At 54.2% G+C, this 22,242-nt stretch overlaps 1 protein-coding gene across 4 annotated transcripts in view; it reads right to left on the reverse strand.

Moving 5' to 3' along the window:
• GALNT13 (polypeptide N-acetylgalactosaminyltransferase 13) overlaps positions 1-18,159 on the reverse strand; it is a 51,014-nt gene extending 32,855 nt beyond the window's left edge. For 2 of the 4 annotated variants that reach the window (XM_038143081.1, XM_038143079.1), the window contains exons 1-4: positions 17,326-18,159; positions 8,118-8,217; positions 7,175-7,417; positions 5,392-5,560 (exon numbers count right to left, since the gene is read on the reverse strand). In XM_038143081.1, coding sequence (XP_037999009.1) covers positions 5,392-5,560; positions 7,175-7,316 — 311 coding nt within the window. In that variant the 5' untranslated portion in view covers positions 7,317-7,417; positions 8,118-8,217; positions 17,326-18,159. Of the gene's footprint in view, positions 1-5,391; positions 5,561-7,174; positions 7,418-8,117; positions 8,218-16,846; positions 17,015-17,325 lie in introns of those variants that run through there. The other 2 variants (XM_038143082.1, XM_038143080.1) reach the window with 2 other exon arrangements.
• Positions 18,160-22,242: the final 4,083 nt, after the last annotated feature.

The raw sequence follows: 22,242 nt of genomic DNA on the forward strand, positions 1-22,242 counted from the left end.
AAAACAGGGAAACGGGGCTCAGGCCAAAGGAGGGACAGCCCGGAGGAGATCCGTGTCTTCCCGGCACGGAAAAGGGGCCTGGGAGGCACCACGGCACTGCTGCCACTTCCAGGGATGGGGCACGAATTAAAGGGGCAAAGTGGGCACCCAGAGACTGGAATTCCAGCTGCTCTGAGGCAGGATGGAAAAGGGGCCTGGAAGGTACTGCTCCAAGGGGGAGGTTCCACATCCAGAGAGCTCAGGATGGTGGGGATGAATTAAGGGGGCAAAGAGCCAGAGACTGGAATTCCAAATGCTCTGAGGAAGGATGGAAAAGGGTCCTGGAAGCAGCCATGGCTCTGCTCCAAGGGGCAGGTTCCACATCCAGGTGGTTCAAAATGATAGGAATGAATTAAAGGGGCAAAGTGGAGAGCCAGACACCAGAATTCCAACTTCTATGAGGCAGGATGGAAAAGGGGCCTGGAAGGTACTGCTCCAAGGGGGAGGTCACACAGCCAGAGAGCTCAGGATGGTGGGGATGAAGTCCAGTGGAGATCCAGAGACTGGAATTCCAGCTGCTCTGAGGCAGGATGGAAAAGGGTCCTGGAAGCAGCCATGGCTCTGCTCCAAGGGGCAGGTTCCACATCCAGAGAGCTCAGGATGGTGGGGATGAATTAAGGGGGCAAAGAGCCAGAAACTGGAATTCCAACGGCTCTGAGGGAGGATGGAAAAGGGCCCTGGAAGCAGCCACGACACCTCTTCAAGGGGCAGCTTCCACATCCAGGTGGTTCAAAATGATAGGAATGAATTAAAGGGGCAAAGTGGACACCCAGAGTCTGGAATTCCAACTGCTCTGAGGCTGAGGCAGGATGGAAAAGGGGCCTGGAAGGTACTGCTCCAAGGGGGAGGTTCCACAGCCAGAGAGCTCAGGATGGTGGGGATGAAGTCAAGTGGAGATCCAGAGACTGGAATTCCAACGGGTCTGAGGATGAGGCAGGATGGAAAAGGGGCCTGGAAGCAGCCATGGCTCTGCTCCAAGTGGAACCCTGGAGCTCGATCCAGATAGCTCAGGATGGCGGGGATGAATTAAAGGGACAAAGTGGACACCCAGAGACTGGAATTCCAACTCTGAGGAAGGATGGAAAAGGGGCCTGGAAGCAGCCATGGCTCTGCTACAAGGGGGAGGTTCCACATCCAGGTGGTTCAGAATGATAGGAATGAATTAAAGGGGCAAAGTGGACACCCAGAGACTGGAATTCCAACTGCTCTGGCTGAGGCAGGATGGAAAAGGGGCCTGGAAGCAGCCATGGCTCTGCTCTAAGAGGAACCTGCCACATTTCAAGCTGATGGGATGGATTAAGGAATGAACTGGAGATCCAGAGACTGGAATTCCAGCTGCCCTGAGCATGACACAGGCTGGAGAAGGGGCTCATCTCGCTCTCCCATTTTGGACATTCCCAGCAAGGACCTGGCTCCACCCCAGGGATCAGACTCCATCCCTGAGCTGTTGAATCAGGAATTCCAGGCATGGCCATTCCCAGGTGGATCTGGATCCAATTCCAGCCCTGAGCTGTTGAATCAGGAATTCCAGGCACGGCCATTCCCAGGTGGATCTGGATCCAATTCCAGCCCTGAGCTGTTGAATCAGGAATTCCAGGCACGGCCATTCCCAGGTGGATCTGGCTCCAGGGAGGTCTGGAGCACACTGGGAATGGCCTGGGGTGAGCTGCCGAGGAAAGGCAGAGCTGATCCAGGAGAGATCCACCAGGAATGTTTAAATCCTGCCAGCTTTCCCAAAGCTCCCACTCAAGGACCAAACCCTGCCAGCTGAACCAAGCACCGTTCCATTATTTCGGGTATTTCTGGGAAAACCAGCAATGTGGGGCACCTGCACATCCTTTAAAAATGGGAAACAGCCACGGATTTTTACAAGTTAATCCATCAAACCCTTCAAATCCCACTCCCAAACCCCATTTCCAGAGGTCTGTGGGAAATGTGGGATCCCAGATTTCCTGCAGATTCTCTGGGAGAAGATACCATGGGAAGGAGGTGAGGGCCATTCCAAGGCAGCCTGAAAATTCACCCTTGGAAAAAAAAAAATCCCAGCAAAATAACCCTGAGTTTATCTGGGCTTTTATCCACACTGCTCCAGCATTTCCTGCAATTCCAAGCCCCCTGAAACGAGGAATAAAGGAAATAAAAAATCCCCTTTGGAACAATTTTCCTTAAATAAAATCTGTTTTCTCCTCCATCCGGGGATGTCTTGGGGGCCCCTCTGAGGCTGCCAGGGAGGAAAATCTGTTTTCCATGAATTTTCACACTAATGAAGGAGCTGACAGCTCCTCTTTTCCAATTATATCTCCCATGCAAACGGCTGCTCCAAAGGCAGCTGCAGCCCACGTGGGAAACGTGGAAGGGAGAACAAGGCCTGTGCTTCTGGAAGGGAAATTTCCACACGTTCTCAGAATAAAGGAGAACTGCGCCAGTCCCAGGGTGTCCATGCCCATGAAGATCATTCCAGCACCCAGGGACATTCCATGGGGTGACAGGAATTGCCATCACTCATCCGTGGGTGTCACTGTCGTGTTTTCTGGATAAAATCCCTTCGCCAGGATTTTCTCCTGGGAAGCTGAGAAGCCTCAGGGAAAAAAAAAAAAAAGAAAACAATATTATCTGAGTTGCTCCTCCTGTGTTTTGCTGCTTTGGAATGTTGGTTTGGAGATTGTTTATCCAACAAGTGATTGTTTCATTAGTTTCACTAGTAAATTGTTTTAACTTAACAGCCAATTACAGCCAAGCTGTGTGGAGACTGAAAAAAAAAAAGGCACAAGTTTCTTTGGTGTCTTTCTGGCCTTCTGTCTATGCCCTTTCTTTGGTGTAGTTTAGTTTAATATTAACATAATATAAATCATAACATAATAAATTAGCCTTCTAAAAACATGAAGTCAGATTTATCATTCCTTCCAAAATTTATCATTCCTTCCAAAATTTATCATTCCTTCCAAAAAATACCCCAGATGGGATCTTAAATCCCAGGATGGGTTGGGATGGAAGGGACCTGAAATCCCATCCCACCCTGCCATGGCAGGGACGCTCCCTCTGTCCCAGGCTGCTCCAGCCTGGCCACTGCCAGGGATCCAGGGGCAGCCCCAAATTCCCTGGAAAGCTGGGCCAGCACCTCCCCACCCTCTGAGGAAGGAATTTTTTATCCACCACGACTCAGAGCTGGAAAAAGCCCAAACGCAAGAGGTCCTGGAGCAGGACAAATGCACCAGGCGTGGCTATCCCAAAATAAACCCGTTTTCCCTCCCCTGCGGGCTGAATTTCAGGAATAACAAACTTTGGTCTCACCTCAAAATCCAGTCAAGAATTCCTGCCCTGAAACACGGATCGGAGGGAAGGATTTTCCCAATTTAAGGGAGTTTTCCCACACATCCATCGCCACTGCTCCATCCCCAGCCACTTCCCCCACCCAGGATCACATCCCACTGTTTTTTCCTTTGGATAATCCCCACAAAACTCCAGCTCCATGTTTAACCCGGGCAGCTGTTCTGGAAACCCAACGTTTCTGCTCAGCCCTGGATGTTCCCAAGCACTGGAACACACACAGGAGCCATGCCGGCTGCAATCCCCAGGAGAAAATCCAATTAGGATGCTCCAGCAATCCATGGAATGGCACTTGCAGCCCCACTCATCCAGAAAAGATTGAGGATGGATTTCTTCCCTCGCTGGAGAAAATCCTTGGGAATGAAATGAGGCATTTCCCTGGTGAGTTAAGCTGGGTTTAAGGTCTATCAATAGCTCCTAATTAGAGCTGGCTCTGATTAAAATCTCCAGCTTGGCCATTTCCAACAGCACCCTGGAAATGCAGGGACATTCCCTGACAGAAAAGCCGGGATGGGAAGGGAATGAAATCAAAGTCCGTGTGTGAGATCCCAGGGATCAGCTGGAATTACAGCATCAGCCCCAGGACAGGGGTGCAATGGAGCCAGTCCTGCTTGGAGACAGCAAGGGGATGGGGAATTTCTGGGGTCCTGATGAGGAATTCCATTCCCACAGAATCCCAGTGACCCTGCAGCCAGGCTGGGAGAGCTGGGAATGTTTCCCTGGAGAAGGGAAGGCTCCAGGGAGAGCTCAGAGCCCCTGGCAGGGCCTGGAGGGGCTCCAGGAGAGCTGCAGAGGGACTGGGGACAAGGGACAGGAGCCAGGGAATGGCTCCCAGTGCCAGAGGGCAGGGATGGATGGGAGATTGGGAACTGGGAATTCCTGGCTGGGCGGGAATTCCCAGAGCAGCTGTGGCTGCCCCTGGGTCCCTGGAATTGTCCCAGGCAGGCTGGAGCAGCTGGGATGGTGGGAGGTGTCCCTGCCACGGCAGGGCTGGGAAGGATGGGATTTAAGCTCCCAGTCCATCCCAATCCCCAGGATTCCTGGGATGGGATTTAAGATCCCAGCCCATCCCAAACCCCATGATTCCCAGGATGGGATTCAGGCCCCCAGCCCATCTCAACCCCTGGCATTCCTGGGATGAGATTTCAGCTCCCATCCCACCCCAGCACCTGGCATTCCCAGGATGGGATTTAAGCCCCCCAGCCCACTCCAGTTCCCCCATTCCCAGGGTGGGATTTCAGCCCCCAGCTCCCCCCAGGGTGGGATTTCAGCCCCCAGCCCATTCCCAGGATGGGATTTCAGCCCCCAGCCCATTCCCAGGATGGGATTTCAGCCCCCCAGCCCACTCCAGTTCCCCCATTCCTGGGATGAGATTTAAGCTCCCAATCCCACCCCATTCCCAGGATGGCCTTCAGCTGCCAGCCCAGCCCAGGGTGGGATTTCAGCCCCCAGCCCATTCCCAGGATGGGATTTCAGCCCCCAGCCCATTCCCAGGATGGGATTTCAGCCCCCAGCCCATTCCCAGGATGGGATTTCAGCCCCCAGCCCGTTCCCAGGGTGGCATTTCAGCCCCCAGCCCATTCCCAGGATGGGATTTCAGCCCCCAGCCCAGCCCAGGATGGGATTTCAGCCCCCAGCCCATTCCCAGGATGGGATTTCAGCCCCCAGCCCGTTCCCAGGGTGGGATTTCAGCCCCAGCTCGTTCCCAGGATGGGATTTCAGCCCCAGCCCATTCCTAGGATGGGATTTCAGCCCCCAGCCCACCCCAGGATGGGATTTCAGCTCCCAGCCCATTCCCAGGATGGCATTCAGCCCTCAGCCCATTCCCAGGATGGGATTTCAGCCCCCAGCCCCCCCAGGATGGCATTCAGCTCCCAGCCCATTCCCAGGATGGGATTTCAGCCCCCAGCCCATTCCCAGGATGGGATTTCAGCCCCAGCCCATTCCCAGGATGGGATTTCAGCTCCCATGCCAGTCCCAGGATGGCCTCCAGCCCCGATCCCAGCCCCCAGGCCAGGCTCCCACCCGTCCAGGCGCACGTCGGGCAGGCTGCGGTTGAGCGCGATGCGGTCGCTGGCCAGGAGGTTGAACTGGTTGATCTTGAACAGCTCCTTCATCTTCTCCTGCTCCTCCTTGGGGATCAGCACGGCCCTGCCCATCTCCCCCGGGCCCTCCTGGTTCCGGGAAATAACGGCTGGAAAAGCGAACAGCAGAAGGTGCTTTGAGTGCCTGGGAACTGCATTTATCCTTAGGGGAGCTTCTGGTTTTCCACAGGGAATGCTAGAATTCCAAACCCCATTCTCCCTGCTCCACTGGGAGCTTTATCCCTCTCTGGATCAAAGAACATCCAGTTTTATTCCAAGATGATTGAACCCCCGGGATTTGTTCCCTTCCACTGTCCCAGAATGCTCCAAGCTCCATCCAAGTGGCCCAGGACACTTCCATGGATCCAGGGGAGCCTCAGCTTCTCTGGGCACCCTCACAGAGGAATGCTCCTGGAATGTCCCAGGCCAGGCTGGACAGGGCTTGGAGCATCCTGGGCTAGTGAGAGTGTCCCTGCCCCTGGAATGGGATTTAAGGTCCGTTTCAACCCTAACCATCCCATAAAACACAAACACAAACAACACCAAAGCAGCACTAAATCCTGCAGGTCCTGGGATTTCCTCTGCTGGGAAAAGCCATTTTGAGAGACAAACGTGAGGCCAAACACTACCAAGGCATTCCCTTCCCCTGTCCCAGGTTGCTCCAAGCCCCATCCAAGCTGGCCTGGGACACTTCCATGGATCCAGGGGCAGCCTCAGCTTCTCTGGGCACCCTCACAGAGGAGCTGGGGCTGCCCCTGGATCCCTGGAATGTCCCAGGCCAGGCTGGATGGGGCTTGGAGCGTCCTGGGCTAGTGAGAGTGTCCCTGCCCCTGGAATGGGATTTAAGGTCCATTTCAACCCCAACGATCCCATGAAACACAAACACAAACTCAGACAACACCAAAGCTGTGCCAGTCGCTGCTACCAGGGCGACCCCGAGATTGTGTCAGAAAGTCTCTTTTCCCACCCCGGCTGTCCTAGAAGGAGTCAGGAGTCTCCGGCTGTCGTTCTCAAGGCTGTTCATTAATTGTTATCTGGAACATTTTCTGTCTGGCCTGCCGTGGTCTGCTCAGCAGCTCAGCCAGGGCCACGCTGCCCTCCCACGGGGCTGCTGCTGTCCTTTATACTAAAAACTACGTGTGCTGTATTTACAGTTCTGTTCCAATCCTGTCACCTGTGTCAGACAGTGACTTTCCACTCCAGACCAATCTGAAAGTGCCAACATCACCCAAACCATGGAGGCTGGGAAGGAGAAAGAGAAAGGACATGGCACACCCTGATTCCTCCATCTGGGAGCCTCAGCCCCCTGTACAAAGTCCCAAACCCCCATGTACAAAATACTAAAATTTTTCCCTCCACCCTGTGATCACTACTGCTGTGCTATCTAAACCTGTGTGTCATTTAATTCTTCATACTAATATGTCACACTAAATGTACCACACTAACCCTGTGTGTCATTTAATTCTTCATACAGAGCTGGTGACTGGTTCCATGGGTGAAACCCAAAGCCTCAGGGGTCTTTGGCTGCACACCAGGATCTCCGACCCCCCTGGCCAGGCTCGGATCACCCAGGAACGTCAGAGAGACGTCCTGGGCTCCGACACAAAGCAGCGCTGAATCCTGCAGATCCTCAGGATGGAAAAGCCGTTCTGAGAGAGCCACACGAGGCCGAACCCCAGGCAGGCAGGAGAGGGTGAGGCGGGAGCGGCGGGGGCGGCACTCACCGCGCAGCGCGGGCAGCAGCGAGCGCTCCTTGCTGTCCTCGCACTTGTTGCACTCGCTGAAGTAGAGCAGCAGGAACACGTCCAGCAGCACCCAGAGCAGCGAGGTGGCCAGCACCACCCGGCAGTAGCCCAACCTCCTCATGGCTCCCGGCGCCTGCTCCGGAGCCCCAGCAGCCAGGGGAGCACGGCGGGGTCACGGTCCCACGGCGCGGACCCGGCGGGCAGGCAGGGAGGAGCAGCCCACTGCAGGCAGAGGAGAAGCAGCAGCAGACTCTCATGGATTCACGGATATCCATCCTCTCACTGAACACTGTCCCACACCGAAATACTCGTTTTCCTCAAACAATGGTCTCAGATTCCTCAACACTGAATTTTTATCCTGACAAAATATTTCAGACTCCACCTTGTGAGCACCAAAGGCTCCTTGGAAAAGGCACCAGAGCCACTGATCCAGGGTTTGGGCTCCTGCCGGGATTAGGGAGTTTGGGAAACAAAACTAGAGGTGAGGCCTCCACACCCAGTTCTCCAAAGGGTGGGGCCAGGCTGGGAGAGCTGGGAATGCTCCCCTGGAGAAGGGAAGGCTCCAGGCAGAGCCCAGAGCCCCTGGCAGGGCCTGGAGGGGCTCCAGGAGAGCTGCAGAGGGACTGGGGACAAGGCCTGGAGGGACAGGAGCCAGGGAATGGCTCCCAGTGCCAGAGGGCAGGGATGGATGGGAGATTGGGAATTCCTGGCTGGAATGGCATTCCCAGAGCAGCTGGGGCTGCCCCTGGATCCCTGGCAGTGCCCGAGGCCAGGCTGGAACACCCTGGGACAGCAGGAGGTGTCCGTGGGTGGATGGGATGGGATTTAAGGTCCCTGACCATCCAAACCCTTCCCGAATGCCGTGCTCTCCCCTGAGGCTGCCGTCAGTGATTAGAGCTCTGTCATTAATGCCCCCACTCACCATCACTGCCTGCATTCCGTGCCCAGAGCCCGTGTCCTGCTCCAGCCATGCTCCCACAGCATTCCCTCAGCACTGAGCCACTGGATAATTCTCCAAGTGCCTGGAATGGAAAAAGAGAAGAGAATCCCATCACTTTTCCGTATTTCCTAAAACATAAAGAAATTTCGTATGATTAAAAATCCCTCCTCAGTTTTATGCACATTTTAACAGCCTTATCTCCCAACCTCAGCTCCTCATTCCCGAGTGGGATCTTTCCATTTTCCATCCCATTTGAATTCATTTTCATCTGAGCCAAAGGGACGGAAGAGCAGGAATGATTTAAATAAATTAAATCAATTATTTATTTAATTATTCTTGCAGCATTTCTGCATGGACTCCTCATTAATAACAATTTCCATCTGTCCTAAATATCAACCAATGGCTCTCAATACTCAGGGATTCCCAGGACACTGATTTAAAATTCCAGGAATTGCTGTTCCAGGGCAACACAATCCATTTCCACAGCGGTCACGGGGAACAGTTTCATTATTGGAAAAAAAATGAGGAAGAAAAAATCCAAATTTTCCACCAAAACTGTGGATGCTCCGTCCTGGGAAGTGTCCAAGGCTGGAAGGGCCTGGAGCAATCTGGGATAGGGGAAGGATTCCCTGCCCTTGGAATGGGATGAGCTTTAAGGTCACTTCTACCCCAAAACATCCCAGGATTCTCTGATTCCACAAAATCCCCTCCTCCAAACATCCAAAAGGAAGAAGGCTCCCCAAAAAAGAAGATTGATTTTAGCTGAAATTCAGCCTAAGAAGGTTTGCAGGAAGAGGAGGAAGGGGAAAATCCGGAGGCTCTGAGCTGCCACTCCCTGGAATAAACCCAATTTTACCCCGTTATCCTGCAGCAAGGCAAATTCCTGCCCCAAACCCTGCAGGGCTGGGAGCAGGAAAAGCGGGAATTGGGGTAGGGAACAGGAGGCAGACTGAGGAACCTGCCAGCACTTCCTGGGACTGACCCCACACAGGGCTGGGAGGGAGTTAGGGAGGCTGCAAATGCAAGTGCGTGAGAATTCCAGACTCCAATCCTGGATTTGCCTTTTCCCTGGATTAAAAATCTCAGTTTTCTGTGGATATAAACCAACTGTTCAGCATCCTCTCCTGCAACCCCCCAGCCCCTGGTTATCCCCACAGCCAGGCCATGGCCAGGATGACCAATACTGAACTTCTTGAGGCTCAGAGACACAGAATCCATCAGTGCTCCCTGAAAACCTCTTCATTCCCTTTCCCGATATCCCTGCAAGGTACAATAAACATGGATACAGCCAAAGTCCCAATTCTTGAGCTGTGCTTTCCCACCAGTGCCGGGGATTTAATTCCTTAGTGAAACTTGGGGTAATTTCTGACTCTCTCATGGGCTGAAAATGTGGAAACTGCAGCAGCACAGGGTGGGGGGAGGAAACTGAAGTGTGTTCAGAAGAAACTCAGCAGAATTTTGGGGAATCACAGAATTCCAGACTGGTTTGGGTGGGAAGGGACGTTAAGGATTATCCCATTGCACCCCCAGGGACACCTTCATCCCAGGGTGTTCCAGCCTGGCCTCGGGCACTGCCAGGGATCCAGGGGCAGCCCCAGCTGCTCTGGGAATTCCATTCCAGCCAGGAATTCCCAGTTCCCAATCTCCCATCCAGCCCTGCCCTCTGGCACTGGCAGCCATTCCCTGGCTCCTGTCCCTCCATCCTTGTCCCCAGTCCCTCTGCAGCTCTCCTGGAGCCCCTCCAGGCCCTGCCAGGGGCTCTGAGCTCTCCTGGAGCCTTCCCTTCCCCATGGGAACATTCCCAGCTCTCCCAGCCCCTCTGGCCTCATTCCAGGAGGTCAAAGCCCTTCATTCCCAAATGGGCACTTGCTGTAAATCCGGCTCAGCAGAGCCCTGAGCTGCTCCTTAATCCTCTGGCACTCCTCAGGCTCATCACGGATGAAGTGTCCTAATCCTCAGCAGGACAGGAATAACCTGGGCATGGAAATTCCCACTGAAAATCCCAAAGAAAAGCAGAGGAGCTGTCCAGTTCGTCACCCAGCTCCTTGACTGATTCAGCAGAGCTGGAATTCCAGAGTCCAGCTGCATCCTGGTCATGTGACTGAATTTTCCTAATTAATCTCAGAACTGCTCTGACCCCAGCGTGACCTCACAAACCTGCAAGACTCCAACTTTCCTTGGCCACCTGCATTCCCAGGAAGACCAAACCCGAGTGCCCGCATCCCTGTGCTTGGATAAGGAAGGATACAAAATCCAAATTATTACCAGGGAAGCCAAATTATCACCAGGGAATTATTACCAGGATTGTTCCCAACCTGAATATTCCCATTTTCATGAAACCTAAACCAGAGCTGAGCATTTGACCAGCCAAAACTGCTTTTAATGCCTCCCTAAACCCTAAGGAGGGATTCCATGAGCTGGGCCTGCTAAAGCTCAGCTTAACCAGCGGCGTGGGACAGGAGCAGGCTCGGGATGGGACGGGGATTTCCCCTGCTCCCCTGCCAGATGTGCCACATCTGCAGCAGCCCCAGCCAGCTGCACATCCAGCAGTTGCCTGGCAACAGAGGGGATGCTGCGCTGGGTACCAGGCTCTGCCCAGTGTCCCCCAGCTCCCCGGGCTGCAGGAGCTTTGGGATGGCTCTCAGGGATTTGCTTTCCCTGCTCCAAGGGGCTCCCAGCTCCTCCAGGATCCCATTCCCACAGGAGAACGACAGGGACACCTCCTGTCCCCTGCTCCCAGCTCCTCCAGGATCCCATTCCCACAGGAGAACGACAGGGACACCTCCTGTGCCCTGCTCCCAGCTCCTCCAGGATCCCATTCCCACAGGAGAATGACAGGGACACCTCCTGTGCCCTGCTCCCAGCTCCTCCAGGATCCCATTCCCACAGGAGAATGACAGGGACACCTCCTGTGCCCTGCTCACAGCTCCTCCAGGATCCCATTCCCACAGGAGAACGACAGGGACACCTCCTGTGCCCTGCTCGCAGCTCCTCCAGGAACACATTCCCACAGGAGAACGACAGGGACACCTCCTGTGCCCTGCTCCCAGCTCCTCCAGGATCCCATTCCCACAGGAGAATGACAGGGACACCTCCTGTCCCCTGCTCGCAGCAAAAGGAGGGAGGAAGAGAAATCAAATCATCCCAAATCCCAGCCTGGCTTTCCCAGGGGATGAGAGCTCAGCCATGGCAATGGAATCCCAACCATCCCTGGGAACCTGTCCCTGTTTGTGCTGCTGCTGCTTTGGTGACACACAGGATCAAACCTCAGCTGCAGGATTATCCCTAGTCACACCAGGATTATCCCCAATTCCCCCGGAGAGCAGAACTCCTGCTCCTCTCCCCGTGACATCCCTCTGCAGGTGTGGAGGGAAAAATCACCCAGGGAGGGGGTGGGAATGTGCCTCGGCTGAGTTTTATTGTCCCCGTGAGCCTCCAGGGGAATGGATGGAACCACCTCCTGCTCCCACCCCAGGGGTCAATTCCTGCCCTTCCACCGCCAGTTTTCCAGGGAATCTCCTGTTTGCCATCAGGGGCCTCCACACCCCACTGAGAGCCAAATGCAGCACCTCTCACCGCACCCACAGCTCCTCTCCCACCAAAAGGATCTGGGCTGGAAGCAGGAATTGGATCCTTGGCATGGCCTTGGACACTGCTCTGCCAGGGATCCCAGGGAGCAGAATTCCAGAGGTTTGGGAGCAGCTCACCCAGGTTCCAATCCCTGCTGCCAGGGATCCCAGAGAGCTCCAGAGGTCTGGGAGCAGCTCATGCAGGTTCCAATCCCTGCTGCCAGGGATCCCAGGGAGCAGAATTCCAGAGGTTTGGCAGCAGCTCATGCAGGTTCCAATCCCTGCTGCCAGGGATCCCAGGGAGCAGAATTCCAGAGGTTTGGGAGCAGCTCACCAGGTTCCATCCCTGCTGGCAAATCTAAAGCAGCACCTGACGCTCAGGGATGCTCCTGCTCATGAGCACCCAGCCCATGGCAGCAGAATTGGAATTTTTCACAGATTTTTTAGGAAATTTGGGGGGAAAACCTCCCCAAAACCCCACAGCAAGAAGGGTTTGAGGCTTGCAGGACTCACCTGCTCAGGCAGAGCCACACAGGGCTCAGGAATTTCCCTGGGAGAAATTCCCAAGTGGGAATTAAATCACTCACAAATACATTTTTCCACCTAAGAAAGGCAGAATCCTGATGCAGAATTCCCAGCTCTGATAAATTAAAGGATTATTTCTCACAGCTGTCCTGGGATTCACCACAAAAATAAATTTGGCCAGGAAGGTTTGAAGCTTCCCCTTCCCAATTTAAAATTGGATTTTAGGGTTACACTGATCTAAGCAAACCTGAATATAAAACACATTCCCCAAAAATCATCATTTAATTCCATGAGCAGCTCATTAATTCATGGATAAGGAAGAACTTTTAATGCCAGAACTGTCAAACTCCAAGATCAATCCAGGAAAGTTCTTGCACATTTAGCAAGGAATAGAAATAGGGGGGTAAAAGGAAAAAGAAGCAATCAGGTACCCTTTAGTCAGAGCCACGCAGTGTTTTGTGTTTTAAGAATTCCGTTTTTTCTGCCTCTCTCCTCTCCTGAAATTTATTAATAGCCCCATTCTTCCCTTGGGAATTCATTCCTGTGACTCAGGAACTGAAGTGGAAAAGCCTCATTAATTCCTCTTCCCCCAGACCTCGGGAGGAAAACCTGCCCTGGCTTTGGGGGGGCTCGCTTCAGGCACAGCCACACAATTCCAGGCTCCCCCAGTTCCATCCTCCCAGCAGCTCCAGAGCCACTCAGCCTGGAAAAGGTGGGAAATTTGGGAAGAGCTGACCCGGGTTGATTCCCTCCTTTAAAGTCCTGGGGCTGCTCTGGTGCAAAGCACCGAAAAGCTGCAGGTAATTCAAATAAAGCTTTAAAAACCCCTAAATCTTAACGGAATGTCACAGAACCGTGGGATGGTTTGGATGGGAAGGGATTTTAATCCATGGGCAGGGACAGCTTCCTCCATCCCAGGGTGCTCCAAGCTCCATCCAACCCAGCCCTGGACACTTCCAGGGATGGAGCAGCCACAGATCCTCTGGAACAACCAACATTTTGGGAATTAACTCCCAGCTACTGGAGAACAAGCCCTTTTCCCATATGTTAAAAGCTCCAAATCCTGCTCCCACTGCTTTTTCCAGATTTTTCCCTCAAACACAGCCCACCTAGAAAAGCAAACTGCAGCGCTGTGCTCACCAGCTTCCCAAATTCCTCGTTCCCAGGCAGTCCTGGCCTCTCCCACTCCCAAGCCTCCACCTCTCCCAGGGTTTCTCCACTGCAGGAGCCTCCTCAAGGCTGATCAGCTGCCTCTGCTTGTTCCCATTCCAGAGCTGGGAGAGCTCCCACATTCCAGGCAAACGCAGAGCCCTGAGCGGCACTGACAGCTCGGCACATCCCCCCAGGAGCTCTCCAGCTCCTCCAACCCAAGGGAACGCTGCAGAAAGCCCGGGTGGCCCGAGGAGCAGGGAAAGCAGGGAATGGCACATCCCCCCAGGAGCTCTGCAGCTCCTCCAACCCAAGGGAACGCTGCGGAAAGCCCGGGTGGCCCGAGGAGCAGGGAAAGCAGGGAATGGCACATTCCCGAGGAGCTCTCCAGCTCCTCCAACCCAAGGAAATGCTGCTGAAAGCCCAGGTGGCCCGAGGAGCAGGGAAAGCAGAGAATGAATGGCACATTCCCGAGGTGTTCCAGCTCCTCCAACCCAAGGAAACCCTCCAGAAAGCCCGGGTGGCCCGAGGAGCAGGGAAAGCAGGGAATGGCACATTCCCAAGGAGCTCTCCAGCTCCTCCAACCCAAGGGAACGCTGTGGAAAGCCCGGGTGGCCCGAGGAGCAGGGAAAGCAGGGAATGGCACATTCCCAAGGAGCTCTCCAGCTCCTCCAACCCAAGGAAATGCTGCTGAAAGCCCGGGTGGCCCGAGGAGCAGGGAAAGCAGGGAATGGCACATTCCCGAGGTGTTCCAGCTCCTCCAACCCTAGGAAACACTGCGGAAAGCCCAGGTGGCCCGAGGAGCAGGGAAAGCAGGGAATGGCACGTTCCCGAGGCTGTGGGAGGGGATCAGGGATCCTGGGGGTCCCTGACATCCCAGCATTCGGGGCTCTGAGGAAGCCACGGAGCACAGGACGGCCCCACGGAGCTGTGCCCGAGCAGAATTCCCTCCCTTTTCCCCATCCAGCGGATCAGGAGAGACCCCAAATCCCTGAGCACCAAAAGCCGCCGTGACAACCAAGAAATTGTTGGAATCCTGCTGGCTCCCGCCCCAAACTCATCCTCGCAAAAGGGCTGGAATCTCCTCTGCCCATCCCCGGCTCACTCCTGCCCCGTCTCCCGCTCTTTGGGGGAAGCAGGTTTGCTGGGATGGATCCGCTCTCACTCCGAGGGATTCCAAAATAAAACACTAAAAAAACCCCAAACCTATTTCCCTGTGTACATAAAGGCACGCGGAGCTCGATTCTCCCACATTCCCTAAAGTTTTCCTGATGGACAAAACCCTCTGGAATTTTCCAACATTAAAAAAAAATAATAATAAAGGGGAGATTCCCAGCTCCTCCTTTCCAGGCAATTCCACCTTTCCTCCACGAGCCAGGATTTTCCTGTCGGTTTCCAAACAAACCAGGGGGGTGGGATTCCTGCATCCCCGCACCCCGCGAGCCCAAAATCCCATAAAACACGAGGAGGAATGAACCCCATCCCATCCCATCCCATCCCATCCCACACATTCCCGCGTTTCAAGCGGCCCGAATTTCCCAGGGAATGGGGCTCTGGGGGTGCAGACGGTGGGGAGAGCTCTGGCACCTCTCATTCCCAAAAACCAGCAGCTGCTTCTGGAGCAGGTGGGGAAGGAGGTGGGAAGAGCCAGAAAACCCCAGAAGCGTGTGGGATCGTGGCCCTCCCCTCCCGGCTCGAACTGGGGGGAAAAAAAAAAAAAGCAGATTTTTCCTTCTAAAAAAGCAGCTTTTTACATAAGAAAAGCAGATTTTGACCCCCCAAAAAACCCCAGATTTTTAAACAATAATATCACTTTTTTTGCACGAGTAAAGCAGATTTTTAAACAATAATATCACTATTTTTTGCACGAGTAAGGCAGAATTTTAGACAAGAAAACCACCTTTTTTTGCACAAGAAAAGCAGGTTTTTTACACAATTAAAGGAGGGTTTACTCAAAAAAAAAAAAAAAAGAGGTTTTTACACAAGAAAAACAGATTTTTACCCAAAAAAGGAAGGTTTTACTCAAGAAAATGAGATTTATATACAAGAAAAAATAAGATTTTTACAGAAAAGCAGATTTTTATACTGTTTTTTTCCTAAAGGGTGGTTTAATTGATGACACAAAACACACCAAATGTGCAGCACAAGAGGAAAATTTTAAAAATACCAAAAACCACATAAACCCCCTCTAAATATAACCGATAAACTCCTACAAATCCCTTCAGAACTCAACTTTTAAGGCCTCATCTCCCCCCCACGGCCCTGCAGCCACCAAGAGTTAAAATAATCTTTGCCTTCATCATTCCCAGCGTGCCTTAATCTCCCGTTAATCTTTCCTCCCCCTTTTCCCAGCGTCCAAGCAAATTCCAGCCCTTATTTTCCGACAAAAAAAAACCAGCTTTTACCGGTTATTTTCTCTTTATCCATTCAGAGCGATTCCATTTCTAATGAAAAAATGGAAATAAACTCGATTTTTTGTCAGCTGGAAAGGGGCTTCTCCCCGATTCCTGGGAAAGCAGTTGGAAAATCCCAACTTTAGGATTTTCTGGGAAAATCCCAGCTTTTAACAGCCGATCCAAATCCCATTTCCATCAGCGTGGGCTGCTCCCGTCCTTATTTCCAGCTGGGAGGAATTTAACTGGAATTTAACTGGAATTTAAGCGGAACCATGCCGTGCATCTCGCTCTGAAAACCGGGAAGCAGTCAGGCTGAGGCGCTTCCAGGGAAACCTGCGGCTGGAAGAGCCCCAGCCAAGATTCCAGGGAATCCTGGCAGCCCCAAACATCATTCCAGGGAATCCTGGCAGCCCCAAATGCGATTCCAGGGGATTCTGGCAGCCCCAAACATCATTCCAGGGAAACCTGACAGCCCCAAATGCGACTCCAGGGAATCCTGACAGCCCCAAACATCATTCCAGGGAAACCTGACAGCCCCAAACATCATTCCAGGGAAACCTGACAGCCCAAAGTGCTATTCCAGGGAATCCTGACAGCCCCAAAACATCATTCCAAGGAATCCTGGCAGCCCAAAACTGAATCCTGGCAGCCCCAAATGCCATTCCAGGGAATCCTGGCAGCCCGAAACGCTTTTCCAGGGAAACCTACGGTTGAAATCCAGAACCCAAAACGTTATTCCAGGGAATCCTGGCAGCCCAAAGCGCTATTCCAGGGAAACCTGACAGACTAAAACATCATTCCAGGGAAACTTGACAGCCCAAAACATCATTCCAGGGAAACCCACAGCTGAAATCGACAGCTCTGAGCGCTATTCCAGGGAATCCTGGCAGCCCCAAACGAGGTTCCAGGGAATCCTGCCAGCCCAGAGCAGAATTCCAGGGAAACCCAGGGGTGAAACCCAGAACCCAGAACGTTACTGCAGGGAATCCGGACATCCCTAAGCGCTGTTCCAGGAACACCCGCGGGCGAAGGGAGAAGCCGCCGCTCCATCCCGCTCCATCCCGCTCCGTACCGGCAGCAGCAGCCTCGGCGCGGCTTCCCGGGGATGTCCGGCTGCTCCCCGCGGCCCAGCCGAGCCGGCGGCGATTCCCGGCCAGCTCCCGAGCAGAGCCCGGCGCCGGGGCCGGGGCAGGGCCGGTCACACACCGCTGAGCCAGCCCGGCTGAGCCAGGATTAAACAAAGCCCCGGGAAAGGCGGGATCAGGGACAGCGGGGGGAGCGGAGCCGGGAGCCGGGGAACCCCTCGGGATAACGGAGCCGGGAGCCAGGGGACCCCTCGGGATAACGGAGCCGGGAGATCCCTCGGGATAACGGAGCCGGGAGCCAGGGGACCCCTCGGGATAACGGAGCCGGGAGCCAGGGGACCCCTCGGGATAACGGAGCCGGGAGCCAGGGGGTCACTCGGAAAAACGGAGCCGGGGGACCCCTCGGGATAACGGAGCAGGGGCTGAAGGAGCGAGGGGAGCCCGGCACGGATCCCCCCGGCCTCACCTGCGGCGGAGCCCCCAGCTCAGAACCGGCCCGGGGGGCTCAGCAGTGTCCGGGGTGTGCTCAGCGCCGTCGGTCCGAGGGGTCAGCACGATCCTGGGGGGCTCAGCCCCCTCAGTCCGAGGGTCAGCACGATCCTGGGGGGCTCAGCAGTGTCCGGGGGGCTCAGCCCCCTCAGTCCGAGGGTCAGCACGATCCTGGGGGGCTCAGCCCGTCAGTCCGGGGGGGTCTCAGCACTGTTCTGAGGGATCCAGCCCCGTCAGTCCCGGGGTTCAGCAGCGTCCGGGGGATCCCTGCAGTGTCCGGCGATGTTTAGCAGCTCCAGCCCGGGGGCTCAGCAAGGTCCAGGGGGGCTCAGCCCCGTCAGTCCGGGGGCTCAGCAGTGTCCGGGGGTCCAGCCCCGCCAGTCCTGTGGATGCTCAGAAGCACCCAGGGGCTCTCGGCAGCACCCAGAGGCTCTTGGCAGCACCCAGGGGCTCTCGGCAGCACCCAGGGGCTCTCGGCAGCACCCAGGGGCTCTTGGCAGCACCCAGAGGCTCTCGGCAGCACCCAGGGGCTCTCGGCAGCACCCAGGGGCTCTCGGCAGTGTCCGGGGGGTGCCAGCCTCTGGCGGGGGCTCTGCTCGGCCCGCGGGGGCTCAGCGCGGAGCCGCCGCCCTCCTCCTCCTCCTCATGGCCGGGGCAGAGCGGGAGCGGCCCCGGGAGCGGCCCCGCCTCGGCCGCAATGGCCGCGGCTCCCGCGATGCTGCGGCTGGGCCCGGGGCAGCGGGGAGCGATGGGAGAGGATGGGCAGGGAAGAGGGATGGGCAGGGAAGGAGGGATGGGCAGGGAAGAGGGATGGGCAGGGAAGGAGGGATGGGCAGGTGCCGGGGGCGGCTCCGGCCTCACGAAGCGCGCAGGGAGGGAAGGGGCGGAGGCGGCGCGGGGGAGAGGCGGGAATGAGGGTGGGGAGGGAGAGGAGGCAGCGGGGATGGAGAGGGGATCGGGGACCCGGGGAGCGGGGAAAGGCTGGGATGGAGAGGGGATCGGGGACCCGGGGAGCGGGGCAAGGCTGGGATGGAGAGGGGATCGGGGGATTGAGAGAGGGGATCGAGGGCCGAGGGGAGCGGGGAAAGGCAGGGATTAAGAGAGGGGATCGGGGGCTGGGATGGGGACCGAGGAAAGGCGGGGACGGAGAGGGGATCGGAGAAAAACTGGGATGGAGAGGGGAGCGGGGAAAGGCGGGGATGGAGAGGGGAGCGGGGGCTGAGGGGAGCGGGGAAGGCGGGGATGGAGAGGGGATGGGGGGCTGAGGGGAGCGGGGAAGGCGGGGATGGAGAGGGGATCGGGGGCTGAGGGGAGCGGGGAAGGCGGGGATGCTGAGGGGGGACAGTGTGGGACGCGGTGAGGAGGAAAACAGCGGGATGAAGGAGGGAGAGGTGAGAGCAGGGGACGGGAGGATGTGGGATGGTGAGGGAATTGGGGAATGTGGGATGGGGTGCTGGGGGAGCAGGGGAGGGCTGGGATGGTGAGGGGATTGGGAAATGTGGGATGGGGTGCTGAGGGAGCAGGGCAAGGCTGGGATGGTGAGGAGATGTGGGGTGATGATGGGGTGCTGGGGGAGCAGGGGAGGGCTGGGATGGTGAGGGGATTAGGATATGTGGGATGGGGTGCTGGGGGAGCAGGGGAGGGCTGGAGGGGCCGAGGGGAGCCCAGGGAATGCCGAGGGGAGCAGGGGGAGCAGGCTCGGGCACTGGAGCCCATCTGCTGGTTCCCGGCCCGCTCCAGAGCAGGATTCCATCCCGAGGGCTGCTCCCATCCCGGATTGCCGCCCCTCAGGCCCAGGGCCTCCTGCCGGCATCAGGGTGCAATTTCCTGACTTGTTTTCTGGGGGGGAAAAAGGGGCAAGAGGGCTCTCAGGGCAAGAAAACCGAACGGTAAAACTGCGGATCGCTCTGTGCAGGAGGAGCAGGGCAAAGACTGCCCCGACTGGAGCGTTCCTGTCAGGGATTCCCGGATAAATCCCAGAATCCCGGAATGGGTTGGGGAGGACCTTAAAGCCCATCCCATCCCACCCTGCCGTGGCAGGGACATTCCCACTGTCCCAGCTGCTCCAGCCTGGCCTGGGACATTCCAAGGATCCAGGGGCAGCCCCAGCTGCTCTGGCAATTCCAGCCCAGCCAGGAATTCCCAGTTCCCAATCTCCCATCCATCCCTGCCCTCTGGCACTGGCAGCCATTCCCTGGCTCCTGTCCCTCCATCCTTGTCCCCAGTCCCTCTCCAGCTCTCCTGGAGCCCCTCCAGGCCCTGCCAGGGGCTCTGAGCTCTCCCTGGAGCCTTCCCTTCTCCAGGGGAACATTCCCAGCTCTCCCAGCCTGGCTCCAGTGAGGTTTTCCAGGGATCCCTGCCCTCCTCTCCCTCTCCTGTCTGACCAGCAGTGCCAGAAACTCCGGACTCCCTATGTTTGATTTTTGGAAATCAAATGATAACATTTTAATAATAATAATAATAATAATAATAATAATAATAATAATAATAATAATAATAATAATAATAGTAATGTTATAATTAAGAAATGGATTTATTTTTAACGAACACCAAACGCACAAACGGAAATGCTCTGACACAAGAAACCTCCTGGCACTTTGCATTTTGTTCCTCATCCAAAAAAAAGAAGTGATAAAAACTTTTTTTTCCTTAAAAAAAAAAGAATTAATTAAAAAAATTCCACCATAAAAAAATTAGCAATAAAAACATTTTCCCTTTAAAGATTAAGTAATAAAAACCTTTTCTTCCTTATAAAATAAGCAATGAAAGCATTTTTTTGCGTATAAAATAAGCAACAGAAGCATTTTTGCCTAAAAAATAACTAATAAAAGGATTTTTGTCCTTGTAAAACAAGTCATAAAACGATTTTTTTCCTTATAAAATAAGTCATAAAATTATTTTTCCTTTATAAAGTCAGCCATAAATGCATTTTTCCCTTTATAAAATACAGAATAAAAGCATTTTTTCCTTAATAAAATAAGAAATAAATCTCTTTTTTCTTCATAAAGTAGCTCATGAAAGGTTTTTCCCTTGGTAAAATAAGCAATAAAAGCTTTTTTCTCTTAAAAATAAGCAATAAAAGCTTTTTTTTTTCCCCTAATAAAATAAGCAATAAAGGATTTTTGTTCACTAATTAAAATATTCAACAAATTATTTAGGGGCCCCTTTCTCTTCCCAACACGTCCTGAAAAATCCCCCTGAGGTTTTGGGCAAGCCAGCAGAATTCCGTGGTGGAGCGGTGGCTTCCATCCCAGTGCCAGCCCTTCGGAGGAGCAGCGGGAAAATCCTGGTTTTACCCCTGGAAAAATCCTGGGATGGCTGAGCTGGGAGGGCCCTCCCAAAGAATTCCGGGATTCGGGGAGGCGAGGACCAGGACACCACTGCTGGGCCTGGGAGCGAAGGGATCCTTCAGTCCCCGGGCTTTCCGGCAAGGAAAAGGAGAAGTTTTAGTGGGGAAAAGAAATTCCCACCCAAAACAGCCCTGGATGAGGGGAGGCAGGGAAGGGATTTGGTACAGAGAGCAAAAATCCGGGTTTTGCTGGAATGAAAAGCTTCCAGGAAACAGCAAATAAATATTCCCAAAAAACTCCCTTTAAACAGTGGGCAAGAAAATTCCATGGAGCCTTCGGAAGCAGCAGGGAGAGAACAGTAAACTCCGGAATTAGCTGGGAAATGCTAATTAAAAATGCTAATTAAAAATGCTAGATTTTAAGCCTGGCAGTCCCAGAGCTTCTCCTCTAATTCCAGAGTGCCACGTGCCAGGCTCCAGCGTCACCCCAGGATTTAGGATTCATTGGTTTTCCAGGTCTCAGGGAATCCCTGGCCAATCCACAACAAAGGAAACCTGGAGAAAATCGGGAGAGGGAAGATGCCCGAGCGCTGGAAAGGCTCCTCCCCTCTCCCCTCATGTTTCCTTGGAATATTTTCCTCCTCTCTCCCAAAGAGAACTTCCCATCCCAGCTGCAGAGTTGAAAAATTTAAAAAATGAAAATACAGAAAAAGAAAAATTAAAATTTAAAGGGAAAAACCAGGAAAAAAAATTTTGGGAAAAATACAGGGGAAAAAAAAACAGGAAAAGAATACAGGAAAAAAAATTTACAGGAAAAAAAAATTTACAGGAAAAAAAATTTACAGGAAAAAAAATACAGGAAAAAAAATACAGGAAAAAATTCCAGGGAAAAAAAACTCCAGGAAAAAAAAATTCCAGGAAAAAATCCTTTGCAGATTTTAACTTTCATTGAAATGCTCCCAATGTGGAAAACAGGTGGAGAAGAGCCAGGTTTGCACCCAAGGAGGCTCCTGCACTCCCTGATTTCCCTCTGGAGCCACCATCATCCCCTTTTTCCAAGTTTGCAAGGAAAGGAAGGAACTCTGGGAATAAAGGCAGGAGATGGGGGAAATCCCCATTTTGTGGGGATTCGTGGAACTCCCTGCTCGAAGAGCTGAAAATCCAACTGTTCCCAAAAGGCCGGGAGGTTCTGCTGGGTTTGGGGAGCAGCAGCAGCTCCGCGGGCTCAGCCCCGTTCCCTCCCGGAGGCGAGCCTGGATCGGGCCCTGGGAGCCCTCCGGTGCCGTTCCACCATTGAACTCATGGCAAATCCCTGGATCCCACCTTGAACTCATGGCAAATCCCTGGATCCCACCTTTCCCGCCCCAGCAGCAGGAATTCTGCTCCAGGCTCTCCGGGCCGGGCAGCAGAGCCAGGCCTGGCTCAGAGCTCTGCTTTGCCTAAGCCAGGCTCAGGCCCAGCCTCGGCTTCCCCTTTCCCCAAGGCTCCTCCCAGCCCAGCACAACTGGATCTGATACCGGGGGTGGGAAGGGCTGGTGCCGGCGCCTGGATTTGGGATCGCACTCCCAAATCCCAAAGAAAGAGACCACTCCCTCCTCTTCAGAT

Source organism: Motacilla alba, chromosome 7, assembly GCF_015832195.1.
Source record: "Motacilla alba alba isolate MOTALB_02 chromosome 7, Motacilla_alba_V1.0_pri, whole genome shotgun sequence".
Classification (NCBI taxonomy): domain Eukaryota; kingdom Metazoa; phylum Chordata; class Aves; order Passeriformes; family Motacillidae; genus Motacilla; species Motacilla alba.